This window comes from Grampus griseus, assembly GCF_964374135.1.
Source record: "Grampus griseus genome assembly, chromosome: 20".
Classification (NCBI taxonomy): Eukaryota; Metazoa; Chordata; class Mammalia; order Artiodactyla; family Delphinidae; genus Grampus; species Grampus griseus.
The window spans coordinates 55,714,618-55,742,019 of NC_139014.1; the positions used below are offsets into that span (position 1 = coordinate 55,714,618).

Genomic DNA, 27,402 nt, shown 5'->3' on the forward strand with positions numbered 1-27,402 from the left:
TTACTATCTGGCCCTTTACAGAAAAAGTGTGCCTTTGAACTAGATTAACACAGCTGGCAAGATTCATTCAATGTGTGTGTGTGTGTGTGTGTGTGTGTGTGTGTGTGTGTCTACAGTCAAGACACAGAGCAGATGTATTATGTTCAAAATGCTCATTGACTATAAGCCCTAAGAAGGCTGGGACAGTATTTCACATCTTTCTTGTTTGTCACTGTATCCCTAGAACCTAAGTCAGTGTTTGTGACACAGCAGGTGTTGAGTAAATACTTGCTGAATGAATAAACTGAGTTTTACAAAAAATAATCAATTCTAGGCCATACATAAAACCTCCAAGTCTACAGTGCGACATCATCAAAATCAATAATTCTTTGCAGCCATTAAAGATATGACATAGATCTTTATTTATTGTGATGGACAGGTCTCCAAGACTTATTTTTAAGTAAAGTCATATAACCATACATAGAGTCCTCCTTGTGGAAAAAAGAGAGGGGAAGAAAACCCAAATGCATACACACTCACAGTATAAGCACACATTTCCATAGTACCTATTACGTGTCAGGCACTATCTGAAATGCTTTATACATATTTACTCATAATACTTTCAACAACCCTATGAGCAGGTGCTATGATTATGGCCCTTTTACAGATAAGAAAACTGAGGCACAGAGAGGTTAACTCAGTTGCCCAAGGTTACACAGCTAGTCAGTGGTAGAGCTAGAATATGAACCCAGGCTCCAGGGTGTGTGTTCTTAACCACTGTATCGTGCTTCTCTTGCGTGTGTGTGTGTTTGCAAGTGTGTAGACAAAGATTTAGAAGGATGCAAACTAATTGTTAATGAGTGGTTATCTTAGGGGAAGGAAATAAAATGGGGAGAGACAAGAGGAGGTGTGGAGGATTTCAACTTTATATCCTGTAAATTTTTATATTCTGTCACTTTATTTACTTTAAAAAATTTTTTTTGGCTGCACCGCGTAGCATGTGGAATCTTAGTTCCCCGACCAGGACCGAACCCATGACACTGCAGTGGGAGCACAGAGTCTTGACCACTGGACCTCCGGGGAAGTCCCTATGTCGCTTCAAAAAAAATGAGCATATATTCACGTATCATTTAATCACTTTTTAGATTACGTCAAAAATGCAGGTGACAGATGACATAATTCATGAAAAAAGATTTATCTGTGCAGTAAAAAGTCTGCCAAGATTTACAGCTAACATTTATAGTATTGCATGGGAGAATGGAGGGCTGGGGTGCTTTTGCTTTCAATAATGCTCTCCTGTTCTATTTTTTTCTTTTTATGAGCAATCATTTTTTTTAAAAGCAAATGAGATATGTATTAAAGAGTTTTCCTTGCATGCGTTTTCTTTCTTTTTGATATCTGCCATTCAATACATTGATTTACATTCAATACATCAATGACATCAATACGTTAATTAGTTCATGGTGTTCTGGGCGGAATACCATAATGCCAAACGACCACATTTGAGAACCATCAGCCTAGTTTATGTGACTAGATGGCTGTACCTGAGACATAGCTAAACATATCTGGTGCACGCTGTCAACAAACAAGCTCAAAAAACGATGAGAAAGGAGCTATGAATAACTAGAAAGTCAGATGCAGGGCAGTTTATTAAGAAAATGAAGATTAGCTGGAAAGGTATCAAATGTTGCATGGGCACTAATTAACTTATTTACTTATTTGTTTAAAAAAATAGCTTGCTCTATAACAGTGTTTTCTGCCTTTTACTTTAAAATCACCTGGAAAACTTTAAAAAGGACCTCCGCTTGGGCTCCGCTCCCCAGCACCGTTAAACAGGGCTTTCTGGAGGTGGGACTTGGGCATCAGTGTGTTTTATAAACTCCTTGTGAATGTCAGGTGCGGGATAGAGAACCCCTGCTCTGAGAGGATGAACAGACATCCTAGTGTGAGTGATGTGTGGTGATTTTAATAAAGTTATCTTTTTGCTAGTAAAAGAAAGTAGAGACATCATGCTACTAGCTTATCTTAAACTTGGCTTGATTCAGGCCTTGTGGCATACTGCTGTCTACTGCTAAGGGAAAAATAAACGGACCGTTCTATTATTTGGAGGGGTCGGCAGATGCCCTTTGAAAGTGAAAGCTACGAAGGTGGAGACACAAGGTAAAAGCAACGTCACGTAGCAAATGGTGGAGCTAATGTCACGGTCTCAGATCTGTACATTTATATAGTACGTGTACTGCCACAAACGGATGCAGCACACACCAAGTCCTTACCTATTAAAAATAGCCTGTAGGGCTGCCTCGAAACGGCAAAGCACTCTGGGCGGGGCCGGCCACTTCACGTGCTTGCCGTGGTCCCGCATGGTCTTGATGCCGTGGAAGCGTCTGGCCACCTCGTGGATGTACGACTTCACTTTGTAGCGCCGGTAGTATCTGATAATTGTCAGAGCCGCCTTGGTCCTCTTGTACCGCATACGGGCCAGGGTGCCCCGCCACACCTTCGCAATAGAGGAAAAAAAAAAGGAAAATGTTGCTGGTTGGCTGAGTAGCAGATCACATTGAAATCACAGAAGCTCCTTTACTTAGAAGCTCAACCTGGCAATTTGTATGCGTCACAAAATCAGCCAGAGCATGTCAGTTCTGCCTGCCACCAACAGATGGCACTAGGAGTCACGGCCGTCATTTTGATTCAGTGTCTAGCTGTTCGTTACCTCCTAAGGAGGCGTGCATGGAGTCTGAAGCAGAGCCCTGTTCTAACTTTACGGTCGTGTAAAGAAGAAAGCCAAAATACCATTATCTTTGGATAAATATTTTAAGAATGTTGAAAGGAAGCAAGATGAGTCAGAACACAAAGCCATCAGCAACCACAGTTCTCTTATGAAACCTAGCTTTGAACAGATTATACACATTGGCCACTAGTGTAATGTCGCATTGGATGTATGAACTGATTTATACAGTCTGTGAAGCCCCCCCTCCCCAGGTGAAGTCCCAAGAATTTAGATGTATTCGTGGAGAAAGGGTAAAAAACAAGTTACTAATATGAATCTGTTAAATTTTTTCAGTGATCAGAAATCAATCAGACATTATGTAAACGTCTCAGCGCCTGCTTTATCCAAACACGGTGAACTCACAGATATTTATATGTTTTTCAGGACCCCATACTTCTCAATCTCTCAAGTAAAAAGAAATTTGGTGTGATCTTCATTATTGGCTCTTCCCCTAAATATGCTTTCTACCACCAAACGTATTCTTTCTTCCACGGTATTTCCAGTATAAATCCCTTTCTTTCCCTTTCTGCTCCTACAGTCCCAAGACCCCAAACGTCCTCATTGTTTTCTTGGATAAACTCCTCGTACACATCGCCATCACGCTCCAGGTGATACTCACGGCTGCTACTTAACTGACTGTCTCAGTTCTTAGGTGGAGGGTACTACTTCCCTCCCTGTCTCTGGCCTCTCAGGACCAAGATATTCAACCTCCAGTTCAAAGCTCACAGTATGGGTTCTCCAGGATCGCTCAGGGTTCTTTTATTTCTTCTTAGATCCCCATCTGTGCCCACCACTTTCTCTCAGAAAAACTGGTGTGATACCTCTTTTATTCAGCCATTTTAGGTTGGTCTTCACGAAGGCTCCTAAACAGGTACCATGTGCTTGCAAAGCCCTCCCTTTCCAGCCTGCTGTACAAATATGAGGAGGCCATCCACGGACCCCAAAGAGGAACTAAGGGGTCAAGAAAAGCCATGATATGTGAGGGAAACGCGACATAGGAGCAACTTCTGATGAACCTGGAGCTCACGTATAAACAGAATATATAAAGACACAGAGGCAGTGAAAAGTCACTCATTGCTGCCTGTGGCATCAGCACAGGAACCTGTTTTCGTCAAGATGCCTCTCTTCTTGTAGACAAATCTGTCGCGCACACAGCTTTGTCAGGCCTCCACCCAAGCGCTAAAATAAAGGTCCCTTCTTTAGTATCTTGAAAAACCAAAAGAGTACAATTAGAGGGTAGAAATCTGTGATGCAGTTTTTTAAAGAAAACACATTTTTAAAGTTTCATACTGTTTGTTGCTTTTTTTTTTTTTTTTTAAGAGGAAGGAAATTAAGACCCCCCTGGAGCCACATCTATACAGGAAATCAATCTTATAATTTTCAAAAAGTGTTTTATAAAGACTTTTTATTAAAATGTTTTTGGTTAGACTCTAGTATAATCTGAAAAAAAATGTCTAAGTAGGTACTTTTTAAGGGGTAGGTGTTTTTTTTTTGGACAACCTTTTAGATTTCATCTGTGTCCTTAGTTTATTTAGGTTTTGTGTAGTTGAAATATCAGATAGCACAAAAATGCTATAAAAAAGACAGCAGCCCTTCCCCTTGCCCACCTAAGCCCACCTCCCCATCTCACAGTGTCATTTCATGCCAACTATTTTAACTGCTTCCTCTCGTGGCAGTTAAATACACATATAATTTATTTATATGTACACACATACATATACGCAGTATACACACATGCTGTAAATACACATGTATTGTTATTTCTTGATCCTTTGAGACCCTACCCAAATTACAGAAATTGGTGATTTAGCTCTCCTACCATCACTATTACCTCTCCTTTATAATCCCGATAATAATTACATCAAAATTTAAAGTCAATAGTGTTTACATGATTACATCTGTTATATTAACTATATTATTTGGGAGAAAGGAATTTTGTGGGCCTGCAGTTATATCATCAACTTTATCAGAAGTCCCTTCGGCTTTATTTATTTTTCTAACATCAGAGAAGTAGCAGTGAAAAACTACGGAGGCAAGCAAATGATTTCTATGCAAAAAATGATTCATGTATTTTCCCTTATAAACGGACACGCTCCCCAGGCCTTTGTGTGGGAGAAAGGCTGTGGGTGATCGTCTCGTGAAGGGTCTGAAGGTTGGAACTTAAGGTATGAGACAGATCTTCCCGTTTCCCTCTTTGTTTAAAGAGCTTAAACTGTGGGAGGTTTTCAAGTCATACAAAGCTTACCTCCAGAGAGGACTTAGCCTGATGACAGAGTGTCTAAAAAGGGGGAAAACTAAATATTATATTCAATAAGCAAATGCTTAATGCTTATTTGATTATACCTAGAGAGGTTCAGCAAAAAACCAGGGAGCCAGAGGGGCCCTCATTCAACAATATGAACATGAAAAGTGGAACCAACCAGACATTATGTGCTTTAGGATCTGATGCAAGAGAGTGGGGGCTGAACCCTGAAGGAGATCTGATGGGATCTGGGAGAGGAAGTTATCAGAAGGTACAAGGCAGGGATCAGGGTGACGGAGAGGGCAAGCAACTCATTTCTTAGGTGGAACCAAGGATAGAGGCGAACAGAGCGGGTGAATTGGAGGACACACTGAGGTATAAAAAAGAGAACATTAGGGCCACAGGTCACACATCCCTGCTACTGAATTTTAGACGCAATTCCTCTCTTCAGTACCTTGACCCCCTACAGTTAATTTTCAACACAGCAGCCGAGTGATCCTTTTTTCTTTTTAAATTAATTAATTATTTTGGCTGCGTTCATTGCTGCACACGCGCTTTCTCTAGTTGCAGCAAGCGTGGGCTTCTCATTGCAGTGGCTTCTCTTGTTGCGGGGCACAGGCTCTAGGCGCACGGGCTTCAGTAGTTGTGGTGCACGGGCTCAGTAGTTGTGGCTCGTGGGCTCTAGAGAGCAGGCTCGGTAGTTGTGGTGCACGGGCTTAGTTGCTCCGTGGCATGTGGGATCCTCCCGGACCAGGGCTCGAACCCGTGTCCCCCGCATGGGCAGGCGGACTCTTAACCACTGCGCCATGAGGGAAGTCCCCCGAGTGATCCTTTTAAGACCAAAGTCAGATCGTGTCACTTCTCTGCTTAAAACACTGCTGCGGTGCTCCAGCTCCCCCAGAGCGAAAGCCAAAGCCCCTCCCCTGGCCCACAAGGGCCACATGAGCTGGTACTGTCACTGCCCAGCTCCTTCCACTGTCCTCTCCCTGGCTCACTCCAGCCACACTGGGCCCTGCTCTACCCTGCACAGGCCTCCTGTCTCCTTTCCTTACGCCTGGAAGGATCTTCCTCCAGATATCATATCACATGGCTATCTTCCTCACTCTCTAAGTCCATGCTCAGCTGTCACCTTCCCAATGAGCCCGGCCCTGACCATCTATGTAAAAAATTCCCCTTGTCCACCCTCCCCTCCTGGTACTCTCCACTCTCTGTACCATGCTCTATTTTCTTCTCTTGCCTCCAGCACTTAACACTCTACAACACCTGTAATTTACATATGACTGTATCGTTTATGCTCTCCCTCTACTGGAATTTAAGCTCTACTAGGCCAGGGATCTTTGCTTCTTTTGCTCACTGATGAATCTCCACTGCCTGGAACAGTGCCAAGGACATAGTAGCCACTCAATAGTATCTGTTGGGTCGTACGGCATATACCCTGAGAAAACCGTAATTCAAAAAGAGTCATGTACCACAATGTTCACTGCAGCTCTATTTACAATAGCCAGGACATGGAAGCAACCTAAGTGTCCATCAACAGATGAATGGATAAAGAAGATGTGGCACATATATACAATGGAATATTACTCAGCCATAAAAAGAAACGAAATTGAGTTATTTGTAATAAGGTGGATGGATGTAGAGACTGTCATACAGAGTGAAGTAAGTCAGGAATCTAAAAAAAAAAAAAGGTTCTGAAGAACTTAGGGGCAGGACAGGAATAAAGACACAGATGTAGAGAATGGCCTTGAGGACATGGGGAGGGGAAGGGTAAGCTAGGACGAAGTGAGAGAGTGGCATGGACATATATACACTCCCAAATGTAAAATAGATAGCTAGTGGGAAGCAGCCGCATAGCACAGGGAGATTAGCTCGGTGCTTTGTGACCACCTAGAGGGGTGGGATAGGGAGGGTGGGAGGGATACGCAAGAGGGAGGGGATATGGGGACACATGTATATGTATAGCTGATTCACTTTGTTATACAGCAGAAACTAACACACCATTGTAAAGCAATTATATTCTAATAAAGATGTTTTAAAAAAATAGTATTTGTTGAGTGACTGAATGTTTTCAACTTCATCTTGCAAGCCTGATATTGAATCTTTCATTTTTGCTGTCACGTTTTCCACTTTCAAGAACTCATCCTCATTCTCCAAATATCCCTTTTAAAAGCATGTTGGCCTTCCCTGGTGGCGCAGTGGTTGAGAGTCCGCCTGCCGATGCAGGGGATGCGGGTTTGTGCCCCGGTCCGGGAGGATCCCACATGCCGCGAAGCAGCTGGGCCCGTGAGCCATGGCCGCTGAACCTGCGCGTCCGGAGCCTGTGCTACGCAACGGGAGAGGCCACAACAGTGAGAGGCCCGTGTACCGCAAAAAAAAAAAAAAAAAAAAAGCAAAGCATGTTGCTCTTGTTTTACAAAAGCATCCTTCCTCTCAAGCAGATGAATTATGGTTTTGCTTTTTATGCTGCTCCCTACATTGCATCTGTTACCTATAAATCCCCTCTTCTCCCGTTTGTCTTCGTCTTGGTCTTTTGAGCTAGAGGCCTTGCTTGAATGTCTGGGGATCCTTGGCTGTCCATCCACTGAAAAGTGAAAAGCCACTTGGAAGCTCTGTATGTGTGCTTTGTGGGTGGTGGACTCCACTACAGGGCGACTAGGTGGGGACCAGCCATCTGTGGGGGACCCCAGTAATGTCCGTACCTTAAACTGTTCCCTCACTGCTGCCAGAATTCTGAGTGAAGGGGGCTGGAGGATATCTTTCGTATCTAGACTTTCACTTAATTTACTTGATTTCAACATGGTGCCTGACCCCTCTCCTCCACTGGTGCATGGTGTCCCCAGGCCCAGAGCTTCTCTGGTTCAATTTCTTCAGAGTAAACTTTTTGTCTTCTATCAGAATGAGACTGAGGGAGCTCCTCCAACTTTGTGAGGTTAGGAGAGCTGGGTGTACAATTGCTCTCTTTTTAAAATAATTAATTAATTAATTAATTTTTTGCTGTGTTGGGTCTTCGTTGCAGTGGGCGGGCTTCTCATTGCAGTGGCTTCTCTTGTTGTGGAGCACGGGCTTTAGGAGCGCGGGCTTCAGTAGTCGTGGCGCATGGGCTTAGTTGCTCCGTGGCACGTGGGATCTTCCCAGACCAGGGATCAAACCTGTGTCCCCTGCATTGGCATGTGGATCCTTAACCACTGGGCCACCAGGGAAGTCGTTATAATTGCTCTTTATACAGAGTTTCAACCCTTCTACTCCTCCAGCTCCACCCCTCACCCCTAGCTACAGAGGTACCTGGTCCTTCCCATCCTGAATCTTCCTACAGCCCAATGGTTGGTGGCCTGGCTTGCTTGTCTGCAGGCACTTAGATTTCAGCTTTCTCCACCAGCCTGGGGGGCTGACCACACGTTCACTTACTTCCAAAATTATGTTGATGCCTCTTTTCTGCTGTTGTTTCCATTATGGTTCTATTTGTCCCTGTGGGTTTCTCCAATTTTCATCCTTTACTGCTGATTGAGGGGTTCTGAGATGAGTAGATATAAGCCCAGTCTGTCATGTCTAACCAGATGTTTCATAATGCCATCTTAATTTGACCATGTTTTCCTCTTCCTTGGTGGTCAGGCATTTCAAAGCAACATCTGTCAGTCATTAAAGTACAAGATACACTTTGCAAAAGATGTAGCATCCTAGGTAACACTGTTAAGAAGCAGGTCAATTACATATCTTCAGTTTAGCTGCAGAAACAAACACAGGTCAGCTTTCTGTTTTTCTCTTGTTCTCCATGTTTTTGTTTTCTAGTCATTATGGGTGTTGGGTCTTTTCTGCCTGTTCTCAAACAGCTCCCTGTTGCCCTGAATTGGATATTCTCTTAGTTTCTACAACTGAAATCCTTCAAAATTCCAGCTTCCAAGCTTCCCAGGCCCTCCATGCCTAGGGAGAACTTTTGGGAGAAGCATCTTTCTTCTATTTCTAGTCTTAAGTCCTCCATACAGTAATTCTGGCTGAGTTCTGACAGTATATGGTTGCTGAAGAGTTGTGGTGGAGGAGAATTTATTTAGGTACCAGGTTGAACTCTGAGCAAATTGTAAAATACACAAAATCTATCTTTGGTATCCATACACCCCATCATATTTAGAATACGACATCCATTTTGGAATATTTCATGATTGATTAACGAAGGAGTTATTTTAAAGGAAGATTCAAAGACAGAAAAAATTTTCTGAGTTATTCCTCTTCAACCCAAATATCTCTATGAGGGACAAAATGAATAAAGACCTGATGTGCTATTTTTAAAATGCTAGTGCAGTACCCATATTTTTACCAGAACAGCAGGTTAATATGTACCAAGAAGAAACTAAGACCCAGTAAATATAATTTGTAAGTTCTCAGCATAAATTTTGACACAAAATTCCTTGGTTTTACAGATAAATTAATAGCATTTCAGATGACCTAGGGGAGAAATTAAGAAATAATGAAATATACTAAGTGAAGTATGGCAGACAGAGAAAGACAAATATCATGATATCACTTATATGTGGAATCTAAAAAAATGATATAAATGAACTTATATACAAAACAGAAACAGACTCACAGACTTAGAAAACAAACTTATGGTTACCAAAGGGGCAAGGTGGAGGGGAGGGATAAATTAGGAGTTTGAGATTAACATATACACACTACTATATATAAGACAGATAACCAACAAGGACCTACTGTATAGCACAGGGAACTCTACTCAATATTCTGTAATAACCTATAAGGGAAAAGAATGTGAAAAAGAATAGATACATGTGTATGTATAACTGAATCACCTTGCTGTACACCTGAAGCTAACACAACATTGTAAATCAACTATACTCCAGTATAAAATAAAAATTAAAAAAAGAGATGAAATAACCAGATCTTCAGTCAATAAACAGATGTAAAACCTTCAAATGAAGAGACACCCCCTTCCAAAAAAAGAAAAAAAAGAGCATGTGTGAGCCTGATCATTATAAATTATCCTGATGAACTTAACTATGTGCGTGTGAGGTGTAATTTAGAAATGATCACCCCTGAGCTTTACCTTGGTCTGGTAGACTAACCTGCCAAGTTAGGTGACTTGTGAACCTTCATTTGGGACTCATACATTTTCTATATGGCCTTCTCCAGACCTATTAGCCTAGAAATTCTTTAGTGCATACAATCGTTGCCTAATATGATGATGCTATAGTCTGACAACCTCCTTGTAACTGTAACATCAAGAAGCAATTGAACCTCTTAGTCAATTATTGTCAGAAGACTAGCTCAACATTAACTCTGTCAAAAATCAAATTGCAATTATTCTGAAGATAAATGAAAACAAAATTAATCCAGCAAACAGGTTAAGTAATTCTGATGGGCCTTTCAGGATTCAATCTCGTTCAAAAGTAAACTGCCTGTGGGGCTCTACTGAAGTGGTTGCTTTCCTCTGTTTGGTTAAAACATTTTTTTTTCTTAAGAGGTACAAAGTTGATAATTCATCTTCAAAAATCGCTCAGGTCAAGGCTATTTCAGAACTGCTTTTGGACGCAGAACCTCAGGGTTTGGGCCAAGTGTTTGGACATTTCAGTAGATCCAACGAGGCATCTGGGGATGTTTTAAGTTTGTGTGAAGACACCTGCTGCCTTGTCCACCCCCAGATCCACTGTCATCCAAGACGGAGGTGGCTCATCAACCAGTCAGGGGACAGGTTGGGCTTTTATCTTATGTAACAAATGTTCTGACTTTTCTTCCTTTATATCTAGCATCTAGAACATGCAGAATTCCTTAAAAAAAAAAACCACCGAAAACCCAGTAACCTTTGTTTCAGACGCTTGCAAATGATCTCAATTTTGAATGGTTCCCTAAATCTCTCAAAAACTCAGATAATAACTGGTATTTGAAAGGACCAGCCAGAGGTGCATCCTAACATTCTCTTCTATAGAGTTTCAAAAGTGAATTCTGGAACACAGGGCCTTTGAAATGCTCCTTGAAAAAAGGGTTCCATTTTCAGTAAGTTCAGGAAGGCTGCATACTGCAAGTCCTTTTTGGAGATTCATAATGTACATTAGCATATTAAAAGCTCTAAGAAGTTCTATGTAAGTAAACCTATTTTAACTTTGTTCAACAAAATTTAAAAAACATTTAAATTTTTAAAATTTAAAAACAAAATTTAACTACAGAACCCTTTGTACACAGACTACTCATTCATTTTGAAGGGGATCAGTATATGCCGTCCCAAAACATGCCATGGTGGCATAAGCATTACTGAGCATTTGTTCGTTCCATAAGAATTTCCCGAATTCCTACTGTACGTTTGGTTTCTATCGGAGATATAGAGGGAAACAGGGGACACCTATGATATTCTAGGAAAAACCAAACATGCCTATGAGATAACTGGGAAAGAACTACAACTGATCCCCTAAAAACTGAGATCTGGTCAAAGGCCACAACAATGGAAACCTCCATGTAAAGAAGCTTGAATTCCTGTCACAGTGAGGCTCTTTCAAGGAAGTCCAGCACTGCGAGAGGGACAGCTCCCTGAGTGGCAGGGAGTTGGGGTGGAGGGGAAAGAATCTTTCCCTGGAGAGGCCAGCATTCCCTACACACTACTTTGCAGGCTTCAGGTGCTTCGGCTGTAAAGCAAGGATGTTACACTAGATGATTTATAAGAGCACATACGCATATTCTATCTTAACAGCTACTGAAAATGAACAAAAATTTTAAAGTGTTAAAGGTTCTTTCTGATCTAAAGTGCGCATGGCATTGACAACCACTATCTTTGATTTTCATCTGATTACGGTTATGACTCCTCAGACTAGGGAGAGAAAACTTTATTTCATTATTATGCACTAGGTCTTATGCTAGACACTTGATATACATTAAAAATAGGTTTTTAAAGCACTTATGCTTGACATATATTTGTACGTTGCTGCTTTATGTTTCTCGTACTAATAATTCAACATTAAAAAAAAGCAGGGAATACATTTGACATAAGTTTCTTGAAGTCATACATTAATATATTTTTTGCTGGCAAACGCTTGGCTTTGAGAAACAGTCATTTTTCAGACCTAAAAATCCTGCTTCTACAAACGAATGTGATTCATATTCACAGCTCTTGCTAGGAGCCTGGCTCTGGCTGTAGGCAGTGGGTGATGGCGCCAGGAGGGTTTTGTTGAGACCAGCGCTCTTCAATGTATCCCTGTACCCCAAATATGCTACCGGTTCCCAGTGTTCACACCGATGGTGATGATGTTTCCTAGGGGGGGGATTTCAGGATGTTGGGGGAAGGAAATAATCCCTTAGATTACTTGGGTAAACATTAAATATGCTTCCCCTTTTTATTTTTCTGTCTTAGACTGTAATTAATGTAAGGCGGAATGGCAGGATAAGAGAAAGTGTACTTATTAAGGATAGGTACTTTTTCAACAGTTCAAATTTACACAAGTTGAACATAATACGATTAAAAAACTATGAAGATCATTCCTGGTCATAACTCAATGCCAAAGAGAAAAAAAAGAATACAACTGCACTGTTGGGTGCATGATTTCTCATAATAGTAGGCAACACACTATTATGATCAGAGTATTAAGTAGCTCATGCTGGAAAAATGCTGTGGTGGGACAGACAGAAATGCTACTATTTAGAGAAACATCTAAACTAAAATGCTAGGTTTTCTCAGTGATGTTGAGGTTTTATACTTGTACACATAGCTATAACTATATTACTGAAAATCCTACCGGAAACACAACCTTGTACTTACAAATCTGAAAAATCCTACTACCTAATCTATTTCTTTCCCAAGAAATGTTTTATAACATAATATTTGAAGACTGAAGTTTCTTAGTTAGATACCAATCAAGTCAGAAGAGAGTTAAAATGGATGTCAACAGGAATATAATTAATTTTTCAACTAATATAAATATAACGTGTACTTTTTTATCAGTCATTTAAAATTCTTTTTTATAAACTGCATATTTCTAGCTTTTAAATCCATTTTCTTTGGATTGTCTTTTATTGATTTGTATGAGCTCTTTATAAATTAAGAGAATCATCTTTTTGTTATTAGCATTTTAAATAGTTTTTCCAGTACGGCAATGATCTTTTGGTACTATTTATGGTATACTACCATACAGAAGTTGTCTTTTAAAAAAATTGTGTGCGGTCCAACGTATTCATTTTTCTTTGATGGTTACATACATATTTTACACAAAACCGAGATCACATAATATCGTAAAGTGCTTTGTAATGCTTTTTATTTGATACATCAAGCACATTTTCCCATGTGATCAAATGTCCTCCTATAATGTGATTCTGAACGGCCTCACAGTACTCAACCAGATACATGCATATAAGTCAGTTAACCAACCTCCTACTGTGCGGTATTTCTGGTGTTTTCTGCAATTTAAAATATCATTTTAGGAGTAACATTGTACATATTCTAATTCTAGAAATAGAATTGCTGCTGTGACTCATTTATATTTCCAAATGCCACATACTAAAGTATTCATTTCCAAACTCTACCATGCGAAGAGTTAAAAAGGATTAACGAGATTGATATAGGATAACATATTGTTGCTATGGTTCAACTGCTTCGATTAGGAATATAAAAAGTTCACTGGCTATTAGAATTTTTTCTGTTGTGAATTCTCTCTTCATTCCTTGTTTCTGTCCATCACATATTTGTAATTTTACATAATGATTTGTAAGGGCTTTTTATATATGAAATAAGCTAAACTTTTATTACATTTACGAAGGCTCTTTAGCATTTTGCCTTTTAACATCTGCTGGCCATGGTTATTGGTCGTGGCTAATAAAACATGAGAAGACATTTTCTAGGTGTTTCTGAGAAAGAAAATTTCTCACTCTTCGGAGAGAATGTCCAAGTACTTCTGGAAGAGATTTCCTTGAATAACGAAACGTGGCTTCTGTAACTGTTGGCAGCCATCTGGCAACCACAAGGGGGAGCCACACTGAGAATGAAGATGACCCAAGAGAAGGCTTCCTGAGGTATGAAACAAATCCCCGTTACACTCGGTGCCCGTCTGAATTGAGTTTTCTTTTTACGCTCTCCCCTCCTCCCCTCCCCTCTATTCCTTTCCCCTTCCCTCCTACTCTCTCTTTCTCCCCTTCTCCCTTCCTTGCAACTGAACACATTGTGATACAATGATATTTTTTGAGAAACAAGCAGCTGCATAGCACAGGGAGATCAGCTCGGTGCTCTGTGACTACCTAGAGGGGTGGGATAGGGAGGGTGGGAGGGAGACGCAAGAGGGAGGAGATATGGGAACATATGTATGTGTATAACTGATTCACTTTGTTATCAAGCAGAAACTAACACACCATTGTAAAGCAATTATACTCTAATAAAGATGTAAAAAAAAATCAAATATGTGTCTAGGGACTTCATTGGCCGTTCAGTGGTTAAGACTCTGCCTTTCAATGCAGGGGGCGTGGGTTTGATCCCTGGTCGGGGAACACACATGCCTCGGGGTGTGGCCAAAAAATTTAAGTAATAAATAAAAATAGATAAATTGCACATCTCTTAGAAAAAAACTTTAAATATGTGCCTATAAAAAGAATTTGTTTTGTTACTAAGCTCTATGTGAGGCGTGGTCTCGATCACAAATAGAAGACAGCCTTTATTCACAATCACTTCATGAATGGCAGGAAACTCGTGTCTACTCTAGTAGATTATCCATAATTAAAGGTGTGTGAAATGCCCACTAAAGCTCTGGACTCTTTGAAATACAAATGAGTTACCAGCTACGGCTGATGAATATGACAGGAGAAATGTTCGACTTGGATCGAACATATGTGAGTGGAATGAATCTAAGTCAGATCCCACCTGGTCAGGCATTAAGAAGAGTTAACATTGGAAATCTCTATGAGGATGTCTCCTCTGAAATAGCTGTATAAAAAAAACACTGGGAAATAATCAGGAATATATAACAATCAGGATATATATATATAGCCACACTCCCACCCACCCACATACATAAAATTACTTGACTGAAAAAGGTGTAAGCTACAGTGAAAGGGTATAGTCTACAGATTTAATATATAAGTTATATTAAATCAGCATTTTCATACAAAGTCAGCTCACCCCATCTTGGATTTAGAGAATAATCGGACTGCTTTTAGAACGAACATCAGCGTTAGACTTGCCAATAAACAGCTCTTTCGGTCTGTGAAATATTTTAGGACCGTCAAACGCTACCCTTCTTTTTGGTCTTTTTCACTCATCTCAACTGGCTTGTGATCAATATTTCATGGAACTCTTCCTTAGCTGCCCTCCAGGTAACCTTCCAGAAAACCTAAACCCAAATTCTAGCTGAAAACTTCAGACAGAAATTCTGCTGCACTGAGCCTTGAAGAAAGGCATGTGCACCAGTATTAAAAAAAAAAAAGTGACAGAAGCACACACATGGCAGTGATACTGCTGGAAATGCCTTCCAAACGTTCACACCCTCTCTTGCTGCAGAGTTTTTTGCTCATGTAGTTCCCTCTGCTTGCATCTCCTCTCCCTGGACTTTTCCTAGAGTCAGCTCGTTCTCAATTTTTCGGTCTCACTTGAATGTCACCTCCTCAGAGAGGTCTTCCCTGACCAGCCTATTTCCCTTGTCCTCTGAATGACTGCCCCAATTAAAGCCTTCCTTTCCTTCATAACTGTTACATAATTTATAATTATTTGTTGACTACGTTTTTTATCTTACTCCTCAATTAGAACGTATGCTGCCTGAGGAGAAGGACTATTGCTATTATATTCATCTGGGTGTCTCCAAAGAGTGCCTGGCAATAAACACATTTGTTGAATGAATGGATACTTATTGGCTTGAATATACTAAAGATCTTTTGTTACAAGTTTAAAAGAAGACTTACTTATCTGTGAAAAAGGCCCCACGGAATGTTTTACAACCAAGTAACCTTAGGGTTTAAGAGCTCACTGAAGAGAAACAGACAACTCATCCTGTTACACAACAGGGCAGCCAGCCAAGCACATGATGAAACATTCAAGGGAGGAACACACGGCAGCTGCCATGCAGTTCTCAAGTCTTAAGGGAATTTCAAAATCAGTGGTGACCCTTGATGGTTCTAGAGCAGTCTAGCATGAATGAGCATCTGCTTGGCAGACTGTTGCCAGTTTGCCAGTGAGGAACATGAGGCGTGAAAAGTCTGGTTTTCAGTGAATGTTTCGTTTACGTTAAAAGAATTTCTTTCACTAAAAACGTAAAAATCTTCATCTTAAATACGGATACTCTAAATTAAGTTCCTAATTCCCTATTCAGCCCAGTTACAGGATTTTTCAGGAAAAATTCCCCCTTTGCCTTTTTACTTTCTTCCTTTTTTTTTTTCCTTGACACAAGTCAACACCTTAGTGTCACTGCTTTTTATCAAGTGACTGAGGAAAATGTGACCTGGTACATCCTTATTCTGTCCTGGAGCCAAAGAGACTGAGAAAGAGCTCATAGACTCTGCTGTGTATTATTCCTTTCTTTCACTGGGCCTGTGAGAATAATCTAATTCCTCTATTACTGGAATGAGAGGGAAGAGGGGGGAAAAAAAAACCCTAGACTGGGAAATTCTATCCAATTGAAATATACAAATACTGTATACTAGTTCTCAAATTACCAAAAATCAGGTTCCAATGAAAGTATAAGGAACCAGCTCTTGGTTAGATCACTTAGATGAACTAGCTATTCGGGCTCATAGGTCAAGGATGACTGAGAAGATACTGTAATTAATGTCACTTTGGCTTTAACTCAGCAGCTGACAGGTATTCTCTAGTTCCCTTCTCTTCTTGCGAGGCTACCCAGCACAGATTCTGTTCTGCCAGAGGGGCAGAAAACTCTTGCTTCTTTTTCACATCTCCAAGGAGTTCACTGAGTCACTACATTACGGCAAAAGGAGCTAGGTAGCTCATTCCACATCTGTGGAGGTTTATCCTCTAAATCAAATATCATGCAACAAGTTTCCTGTGATCATCACATTCAGGGCTGTATCTGGCCAGGCTAAGACTACAAAACACGTAGCGTCTTGACTTAACCTTCAAATAACAACTATAGCAAACTGTCTTATTACTAAATAACTTTGCTTGGAATCCTGGATTTTCTTCCTCTTCCAAATACATATATTGTTAATGTAGCTTTAAGTTAGTTGTCATCTACAGAAAACCCCACGCTAAGTTGTTATGATAGCAAATATTCATTCCTTTACTCTTGACCTACATGGGTCACCCCATTGATGTGACCCGCTTTGGTCAATGAGATATATATACATGTGACCTGGACAGCTTGAAATGTGCTTGTGTGGTCAGCCTTGCCCTCTTAGGCTTTTGCTGTTACCATGAGAAGAACATGCCCCTGGGATTCATTGACACCAGAAAAAAATAAGCCACACGTGGAGCCAATCTGTACTCAACCCACCGCCTGGGATGGACTCAGCCCAAAATGGCCAAACCTCGGATGCGTGAGGAGGAAGTAAATTCTGTTACAGCCACTGCGTTTCAGAGATGTGGTGGGTTGAACAATCCCCCCCCCCCCCCGCCCACAAAAAGATTTCTACCTCTTAATCCTTGGAACCGGTAAATGTTATTTCACGTGACAGAAAAAGGACTTTGCAGATGTGATTAGGTTAAGGATCTTGAGATGGGGAGATTATCCTGGATTATCTGTTTGCACCCTAAATGCAATCCCATGTATCTATATAAGAGGGAGGTGGTAGGAGATCTGAAGACAGACGAGGGGATGACATATGACTACGGAAGCAGAGACTGGAGCCACAAACCATGGAATTCCGGCAGCTACCAGAAGCTGGAAGAAGCCAGGACTAGATTATCCCCTACAACCACTAGAGGAAGTGTGGCCTTGATGTCACCTTGATTCTGGCCCAGTGAAACTGATTTCAGACTTCTGGGCTCCAGAACTGTGAGAGGATAAATTGCTGTTGTTTCAAGCCACCGAGTTTGTGATAATTTTTACAGTAGTCATAGGAAACCAATACAGGTGGTTTGTGGCATAATTATGCCAATGGTCAACTGATATATACCCAAACCAATAATAATAATATTAATATTAATAATATCAATGTTCATAAGAATAGCAAACATATAGTACCTGCCATATGCTAGGCACTGATCAAAGTATGATGAATATATTAAGTCATTTAATACTCACAACCATACTATAAGGTGGGTACTCTTACTTCCCTTTTACGGATGAGGAAACTGAAGAACAGAGAGGTCCCAAAGTTTCATCTTGTAAGTGTTGGAGCTGGGATTGGAACCCAAGTGCCTGGTGGTTGACTGAAGCCAAGAACCACCTGCTGGTTAGGCAGCAGTAGAGACTAGAAATTACACAGAAATTAGCGATTCTTCAGCTCTGGCAGCAGAGTTAAAACTTAAAGGCTTCTTTCCCAGTTAGGAATAACGCTTATGCCTACTAATTACTCCATTTGCTTGGTAGGATGAAGGTACCTCATTTAAATGCATATGACTAGCTCTTAAATATTAATAAACATAACATAGCTAACAGGAACCTCTATAATCCCAGAGCACCTAGTATTGAGTCATGACACTATATTATTGTCAAAATACCACGTGAGGCACTGTGCACAGGGCATCATGCTGGGGCCCCTGGGTGGAGTACAAACAAGCATAAGGACACTGCTTCCCTCAACAATGTATAATCTGGTTGAGGAGAGAAGACAAATGTGCAAAATTAATAGATGATCTACAGCCTACAGAAATCTTAGAATTCGGCGGGAATCTTTGAGCTGAAGACCTCTTATAAACCATCAGCTGGGAGGTTCTCTGCCCTGACTCTTCCACGGCACACCTTAGGAAGGACATTCACACGTGCAACACACGTGCAACACACGTGCAACACACGTGCAACAACCCTCGGGGGTTGTACCATCCCTGAAATGGGCCTTTCTTGCCCACTCAAGAAATCAAATATAAATTTTATAGAAATAAACTCACATCAGCTCCTATTTATAAATTAATTCATTACCTTTGCTAACTTATTATTAATACCAAGTTACTCATAATACACCTCATACTTGATTGTAACAGATGTGCCCATATCCAAGCCTATCGTTTCACAGATAAAGGAAGTGATGACCTAGAACCTTACACAAACTCCAAACTAACAGCAGGCCCACAGCTCCCACCTCCTGTTGAAGTTACTGCCTCAGAGAGCCACATAAAATCGACAAATGGGTGCTGGTGAAGGAAGTAAAGATGACTTTATTTAGACTAGTCTGGCCAGGAGGGCTTGAGTGAGGGGGTGGAGTCTAATTTGAAGATACAAAAGGCAAAGGCAAATGGTATGTGTAAAGCGCACAGGTGGGACAGATGTATGTGGGAGTGCAGGGAAAAACATGATGATGCTGCATGGTGGCACAGGGAAAGATGCTGGCAGAGCCTGGTCTGAATTTTGTAGGTGATTGAAGGGCTTCTGAACAGAGGAACATCATTAAAACTCAGATGGTGATGCTTTGCAGATGTGAGTCAAGGAGAGAAGCTTGGAAGATCATACAGAAGTGGTCCAGGGGCCCCATACCACAACCATCACCGTGGTTCTGCTGATTTTCATCTGGAACAGCCCTTTACAGTGTACACAGCATGACTTCAATTTAGAAAACAGTGTGTGTAAGAGAGAGTAGGACAGGGACTGTTATGACACCTTCCAAAGCACTAACAGTAGTTACCTTTCTGGTGGTGAGATGATGGATGATGTTATTTCCTTCTTTAAATATATTTTGAAATTTCACAATGAATACGTATTACTTTATAATAAAAACAATTAAAATTTTAGATGGAAATAATGTGATTACAGCTCTATGTTGTTCCTATTTACAATCCATTTTAAAAATAAATTTATTTATTTTTGGCTGCATTGGGTCTTTGTTGCTGCGCGCGGGCTTTCTCTCTAGTTGCAGCAAGCGGGGACTACTCTTCGTTGCGGTGCGTGGGCTTCTCATTGTGGTGGCTTCTCTTGTTGCGGAGCATGGGCTCTAGGGCACACAGGCTCAGTAGTTGTGGCTCGCAGGCTCTAGAGCTCAGGCTCAGTAGTTGTGGTGCACGGGCTTAGTTGCTCCACAGCATGTGGGATCTTCCCAGACTAGGGCTCAAACCCATGTCCCCTGCATTGGCAGGCGGATTCTTAACCACTGCACCACCAGGGAAGCCCTATAATCCATTCAAAGTACAGTACACTTGTGAATAAAGTACTTGGTCTGTAACCTGCATTTAAATCACGAGTGCTTGGGCTTCCCTGGTGGTGCAGTGGTTGAGAGTCCGCCTGCTGATGCAGGGGACACGGGTTCGTGCCCCGGTCCGGGAAGATCCCACATGCCCCAGAGCGGCTGGGCCCGTGAGCCATGGCCGCTGAGCCTGCGTGTCCGGAGCCCGTGCTCCACAACGGGAGAGGCCACAACAGTGAGAGGCCCACATACTACAAAAAAAAACCCAAAAAACATAAATCACGAGTGCTTGATTGTATTTTTACTTCCCCGAGGATATCTGTCACTGACATATTTTCTATGAGTGCTTGATTTCTTTGGGTGTTTGTATCTACACAAATACAATAAGACCAACTCAGGACAACTGGCTAGTAAACATCTTATTTTGAAATTAAATTTTCTTAAAAATATAGAGTCTCTGGGTAAAGAAGATGTGGTACATATATACAATGGAATACTACACAACCATGAAAAAGAATGAAATAATGCCATCTGCAGCAACATGGATGGATCTAGAGATTATCATACTAAGCGAAGTAAGTCAGAAAGAGAAAGACAAATACCATATGATATCACTTATATGTGGAATCTAAAATATGACACAACTGAACTTATCTACAAAACAGAAACAGACTTGCAGACATAGAGGACAGACCTGTGTTGCCAAGGGGGAGGGGAGTAGGGCAGGGATAGATTGGGAGTTTGGGGTTAGCAGATACAAACTATTATATATAGAGTGGATAATCAACAAGGTTGTACTGTATAGCACAGGGAACTATATTCAATATGCTGTGATAAACCATAATGGAAAAGAATATGAAAAAGTATATATGTATATATATACATATATATATATTTAACTGAATCACTTTGCTGTACAGCAGAAACTAATACAACATTGTAAATCAATTATACTTCAATAAAAAAATACAGATCCTCCTTGCAGCACTGAATTTGAATGCAGAGTGATGTCTGGCAACAGTAAGACTGTCTGACAAAAAATACTGAATATAAATAGCCCTAAATTTTCTTTAGTTATAAATAAACGCCCCCAAAGGGATGACTCCTCCTCAGTCTATATAATGGGTGTGTGTGTGCGTGCACACATGCACACACGCATGCACACGCATGCAGGTGTAGGTATGTCTAGAATTAACAATGTGGTTAAAAAGGAATCATACTGAACATCCTGTTCTGTAACACATATTCTCACTTAACATTTATCATGAGCACTTGATGTTATTAAATTTCTTTATATTGTCACTGCTAATGGCTGCTTAGTTTTCTATTGTAGGGATATACCACAACTTATATGACTCACTTCTTAACATTCTTCTCCATTATTTTCCACTTTCATGAGAAATACTGAAGAGAAAATTCTTACAACTGGATTTTTACATGAATTTTCTTAGTATAAATTTCTACAAGCATAATTGCTAGATTAGAGGCAAACCCAACTTTTAGATTTTTTGGAAACACATTGCTAAACTACTGTCCAGAAAGTTCTCATCAATTTACTCTCATGCCACTAGTAAACGTATCATCAACAACACTGTGTAGGATTAAAAGAAAAAAAAAACAAACGCTGAGTATCTGATAGGTGAAAATATAGTTGCTGGCCATTTTTCCTTTTTTTTGGTGGACTGATTGTCTATAGTTTTCCTCAGTTTTCTAGTGAGGTATTTATTTCATTTCTCTGGAAGGGCCTTTTGTACGTTAGAGGTATTTATACTGTGCATGTGCTGAAATGAAAAAGATCGAGTTTAAAGCCACTATACGTCTCCCCATAAAGAGAAACCGAATGCTCTAAATATATGCAATAAATAATGATACATTTCCCAGAACACGTTGAATATTTCATAAACTTTTTTTTTTTGGTTAGCAAAACTTAATAGTCCAAGCAGAATGTGTTTAAATGTGCCACGACAAAGATATAAGCAATTTCTGACACACTTAAGATTTCTTAGTGCTATAGCAAGAAAAAGACTAAAGTAAACCTCAACACCATAGCCCTTACACTTAAACCACATATATTCTTTTATATACCTAATAGGATATGAGGATATATTTTGTCACCCATCAAGTGTCTTGGCTTAATGAAATATGTGGCAAAATTATGTACTTCAGAAAGGGCTTTTTAAAAAGGCAGTTTTGAAAATCATCTTTTTTGGGGGGTGATATTTTACGTGAAATATCAGCACTGCCACTAGGTAGTGAATACCCATTATGATATTTTCACCGTTGCCTTTAATATGTGTCACCCAATTACTTCCAAAAGATCGGAGGAAACTTACATAAAAGGTACATAGACAAGGGGGCTTCTCTGGTGGCACAGTGGTTAAGAATCCGCCTGCTGATGCAGGGGACACGGGTTCGAGCCCTGGTCCGGGAGGATCCCACACATCGCGGAGCAGCTAGGCCCGTGCGCCACAACTACTGAGCCTGCGCTCTAGAGCCCGCGAGCCACAACTACTGAGCCCGTGTGCTACAACTACTGAAGCCCATGCGCCTAGAGCCCGTGCTCCGTAACAAGAGAAGCCACTGCAATGAGAAGCCTGCGCACCGCAACAAAGAGGAACTCCCGCTCGCTACAATTAGAGAAAACCTGCGCGCAGCAATGAAGACCCAACGTGGCCAAAAATAAATAAAATAAATAAATTTAAAAAAAAAAGTTACATAGACAACATAGTCACCCAACTGAGGATAAAAGAAGGACAGGTAGGCAATGGGTGGGGGTCTCAGTAGGAAGGGTGACAGTCACACTTGAAACCCCAGCTAAGAACGGTTCCTGGATCTGAGTACAAATCTGAACCCTGAGCTTCCTGGAAGCTTCAGCAAATGGGAAACTTAATGAGTTGCATGGGTTTCATTATTTAATAAGATTGGTAATTAAATATTCCCTGCACCCAAATATGCTTTTAATTTTTAAACAATAATTTTTGTCGAGGAGGAAGAAAAATTAATTGCTCAGCAGTGATTCAATGGTATTTTGTTTGGCTTGGCCGTCTTCCTCCAGCCAAGCTTTTGGTGTACACCTCCTATCAATAAGATCTTTCATTTGAGTCTGGGATGGCAATCCTCACTGAATTGTTCACAAGTTTTATAATTTAACGTAAACACCTATTCATTGAATCACTTCCCCTTCACTAACTAATTCCTTACAAAGAGTCAATCTCTTGAGTTCCCAGCAATTAAAAAGAAAAGTGCAATGAAAATGGAGCCACTCTTTTTTTTTTCCTTCCGCCACCTATAGGGGCCAGAAATGTTGTCATGGTGACAACAGCTGCTGGGTTATGAGTGACAGGTCTCAAGAGAGAAGTGTCTTGGAAAGGGAAGATCTCCAGTTAAAAAAAAAGTGGTGAGAGAGAACCAGTGCAAGCTCTTTCACTAAGCATGGTGGGAGATCAGTTGAAAGGTGTATTTATAACTAGCAAAGAATAAAAGAAGTATTTCCCCCTTTCTTTCAACTAACATAGGAAATGTTTTCCTTCCAAAGGAGAACAGATTTCTTTTGAGCAGATCTCAAGCATATGTACATATCTTGGCATAATTACATTTTAAAATTGGGATTCACACTGATGCACCAAATTGGTTGCCTTAGTAATGAGATATCACCCGGGCAACGGATGTGCTGCTCTTTCAGGAGAGCAAATCATCTGCTTCCAACCTACAGGGGAACAGGCTGGGGAAGGGGTGGCAGTGGCTTCTTATTGGCAGTATCTGAGAGGAGATAAATAAGAAACAAGTTATTTTTGACATGTCATCATTATTTTCCAAATATGCTTTTATCTTTTTTATTCCTCAGTTGGGTGGGAGGAGGAAAAGGGTGGGGAGGGGGGTAGGGAACAATAAAGAGAAAGAAAGAGAGAGAGAGAGAGAGAGAGAAGAAAGGATGCTCTGTCGTTCTAATGTTGAATTTTTGCTGAAGCATTTTTATTGCTCCAAAGGGGCTTTGCATTTGTCAATACGTAAATACTAAATGGCTTCAGTTATTGGCTTACATTATAAATCAACAGAAATTTTCTTCACAATAATAAAAATCAATGACTTGTACTGAATAATGTTATTTTATTAGCACTGTTTAGTAATATATGTAGGAGTAAGGCTTCAACATTCAATAGTAGTTTATTAAATGTCTTGTAGATGATAAATACTCCTTGATTTCTTCATTAAGAACATACATACTTTCCATACCTATGTTCATTACCATATTACCATGATTTACCAATAAATGTTCAACATACTTTCTTCCTGGAGGATTCTACTACTTGGTGTGTTTTTCTTCTCTTCCTGTACTCTGCCTTTCACCCTGATCATCTTTAACATGCTGGTTATTAATAAACCAGTGACCTCCCAACTGCCAGATTAAGTGGGCACTTTCAGTCCTTTATTTTGCTGGATGACTCTATGTTTGACACTGCTGATCATTCCTTCTTGAGATTTGTTACTTCCTCTGCTTCCCTGACTCGTACATCCAATATGCTGGTCATCTTGACTCGAATGTCTCAGAGGTACTTTGAACTACGCCCTAAACTATTAGGTTCTCCAAATACGCTCCTGCCTCTGCACCCCTTCTCTCAAGCTGCAGAGACTTTGTATAGTGTGTAAACAGAATATTGTAAGCCACAACCAAAAACAAACAAACAAAAAAAACCCCAATCAAATCGAAGGCTGCCAGCCTTTCCTAGCAGTTATTAACGCGGAACCATGACAGAATGGAAATTGCTGACCCAGGTGCTTTGAGAAGACAAATCCAGAGCTAGCTCTTTACGTCTTGTTAGATAACAGGGGAAAGGTTAGTAAATATTTATAAACTTGTGATAAAATTCAGCTAAATTTAATTCTGTCACCATGAGTTGCATGGCTGCCATGTATATTTGCTTCCTAATTGTCCTAATTTCTAAGGAGGGCAAAGAACTCTCCTGTAACACTGAAAGGGCAGTTTCAGTAATTCCAAGGAGTAAGACGAGTAAACATTTATTATGGAAAACAACATTTGTTTGATATTTTTGTAGACAACTTTGTTCCCTGTTTTTGTCACAGGAAGTTTAGTTTACCCACTAACCTTCGCGACAATTAACCTGCTCTCACATCAATGACCCAGCTCCAATGAACTCAACCTGTATAAATGAATTATGAAATAGAGATTAAGATCTCTGTCCTCCATACAATGGACTTCCAAGTAAAATGTGAACCTAACAGAGCTGTTCTCCGACTTTTTGGCATCTCTCCTCCTTCCAAAAAGCCTTCTCTCCCAGCTCAGGTGGGTGACTGTTCTCTGAGCCCACCTGGCAGTCATTACCTGCTCAACAGTGTCACAATTACTCTACTGCACTGGTTGAGCGCTAACACATCTCCCTTCTGACTCGGCTGTCAGCTTCCTCTGGATGGAGCCCTGTCTTGTTCGTTGTATACCCCTATTCAGTCATGAATGGACAAATCCATGTTTATTACTCATTTAAAATACAATGAATGGATAAAGAAGATGTGGCACATATATACAATGGAATATTACTCAGCCATAAAAAGAAACGAAATTGAGCTATTTGTAATGAGGTGGATAGACCTAGAGTCTGTCATACAGAGTGAAGTAAGTCAGAAAGAGAGAGACAAATACCGTATGCTAACACATATATATGGAATTTAAGAAAAAAAATGTCATGAAGAACCTACGGGTAAGACAGGAATAAAGACACAGACCTACTAGAGAATGGACTTGAGGATATGGGGAGGGGGAAGGGTAAGCTGGAACAAAGTGAGAGAGTGGCATGGACATATATACACTACCAAACGTAAGGTAGATAGCTAGTGGGAAGCAGCCGCATAGCACAGGGAGATCAGCTCCGTGCTTTGTGACCGCCTGGAGGGGTGGGATAGGGAGGGTGGGAGACGCAAGAGGGAAGAGATATGGGAACATATGTATAACTGATTCACTTTGTTATAAAGCAGAAACTAACACACCATTGTAAAGCAATTATACTCCAATAAAGATGTTAAAAAAAAAAATACAATGAGCGCCCTTCTCCCACCCGGCCACACATCACAGTGTTGGAAAGGACATTAGCTATCCGTTTCTTCTCACCTCCTACTGAAAAGACATAATGTCAATGGTGGTCATCTGACCAAAGGCACATTTTTCTTTATTTCTTTCAATACTAGCCAAGGTCAAGCAGCGTATTTTTGACCATAAATATTTCCCATGAATAAAGCAGTGAGTGGACTGGCACTGGGGGCAACCTCTCTTGTCACAGAGCCATGCCTCCCCCACCCTTCCTGTAATTCAGTTTATGCTTTGTCCATAGTCATCCAGACATACCTTTCCCAACCCGCTCCTGGCTCGAAAGTAACTTACACAACAAGTAAAACTCTTCTCCTGGAGTATGTATTCTCAGTAAAAGAGAGTCCCTGATCACTTTTCATTACCGTACATATGTCAAGAGCTGATTCATACAGGAAACATCAGTGTTTCCTTCCAATCGTAGTAAAGATATATCTTAGTTCACATACTCAATAGTCAATGACTCAGACATCACTAGGGCCAAATCACCTTCTTCTTTCTCTCTGAGTATGATTCCATCATCATCTCTGTGGCTGGTTTTATAAACTTTTCTTCAATAGTGTGAGTCATACCTGTTTTTCCTATGAGGAGTGCACACTGAATGATGCTACCGTGGTATAAGTGAATAGTGGTTAAACGTGTGCAGAAGGCTGCACCACTGGGTTCAAATCCCAGCTGTGGGGTCCACTATTGGCGTGACCTCCAGCAAGGCACTCAGCTATTCAAGTGGCTTAAGTTCTCTTTCCTATTAGATGAAAAATACCGGTAGACACTCATTCACAGAGTTCTTATAAAGATTTAGTTAATGTACGTAAAGTGCTCAGAATACTGCCTGCCACTCAGTAAAGATTAGCTACTACATTAGTAGCTTTTTTTTTTTTTAACTTAAGGGCAAAAGTAATCAATTTCATATGAGAGAGAATTATTTTGCTTTTCGTCTGAGAAATAAAACACTTGACTGGTTTCACAAAGAAGCCAGTGAGCTTTGTTTGAAAATAATGTGGAAGCCCCATAGCCTCATGCCACTACTCGACAAAGTTTCACAATAGACAGTACATCAGGGAATAGGGGCAAATGAATAACTACACCCATACAATCTAATTTTCAGATAATGATTCTATT

The 27,402-nt window shown here is 40.5% G+C and overlaps 1 protein-coding gene across 1 annotated transcript in view; it reads right to left on the minus strand.

Annotated features, from left to right (window-relative positions):
• The window catches only part of MYO1D (myosin ID), a 348,470-nt gene that overhangs the window by 156,099 nt on the left and 164,969 nt on the right, over positions 1 to 27,402 (minus strand). Inside the window, exon 17 of the mRNA XM_082678981.1 lies at positions 2,253 to 2,476. Coding sequence (XP_082535107.1) covers positions 2,253 to 2,476 — 224 coding nt within the window. The remainder of the gene's footprint in view (positions 1 to 2,252; positions 2,477 to 27,402) is intronic.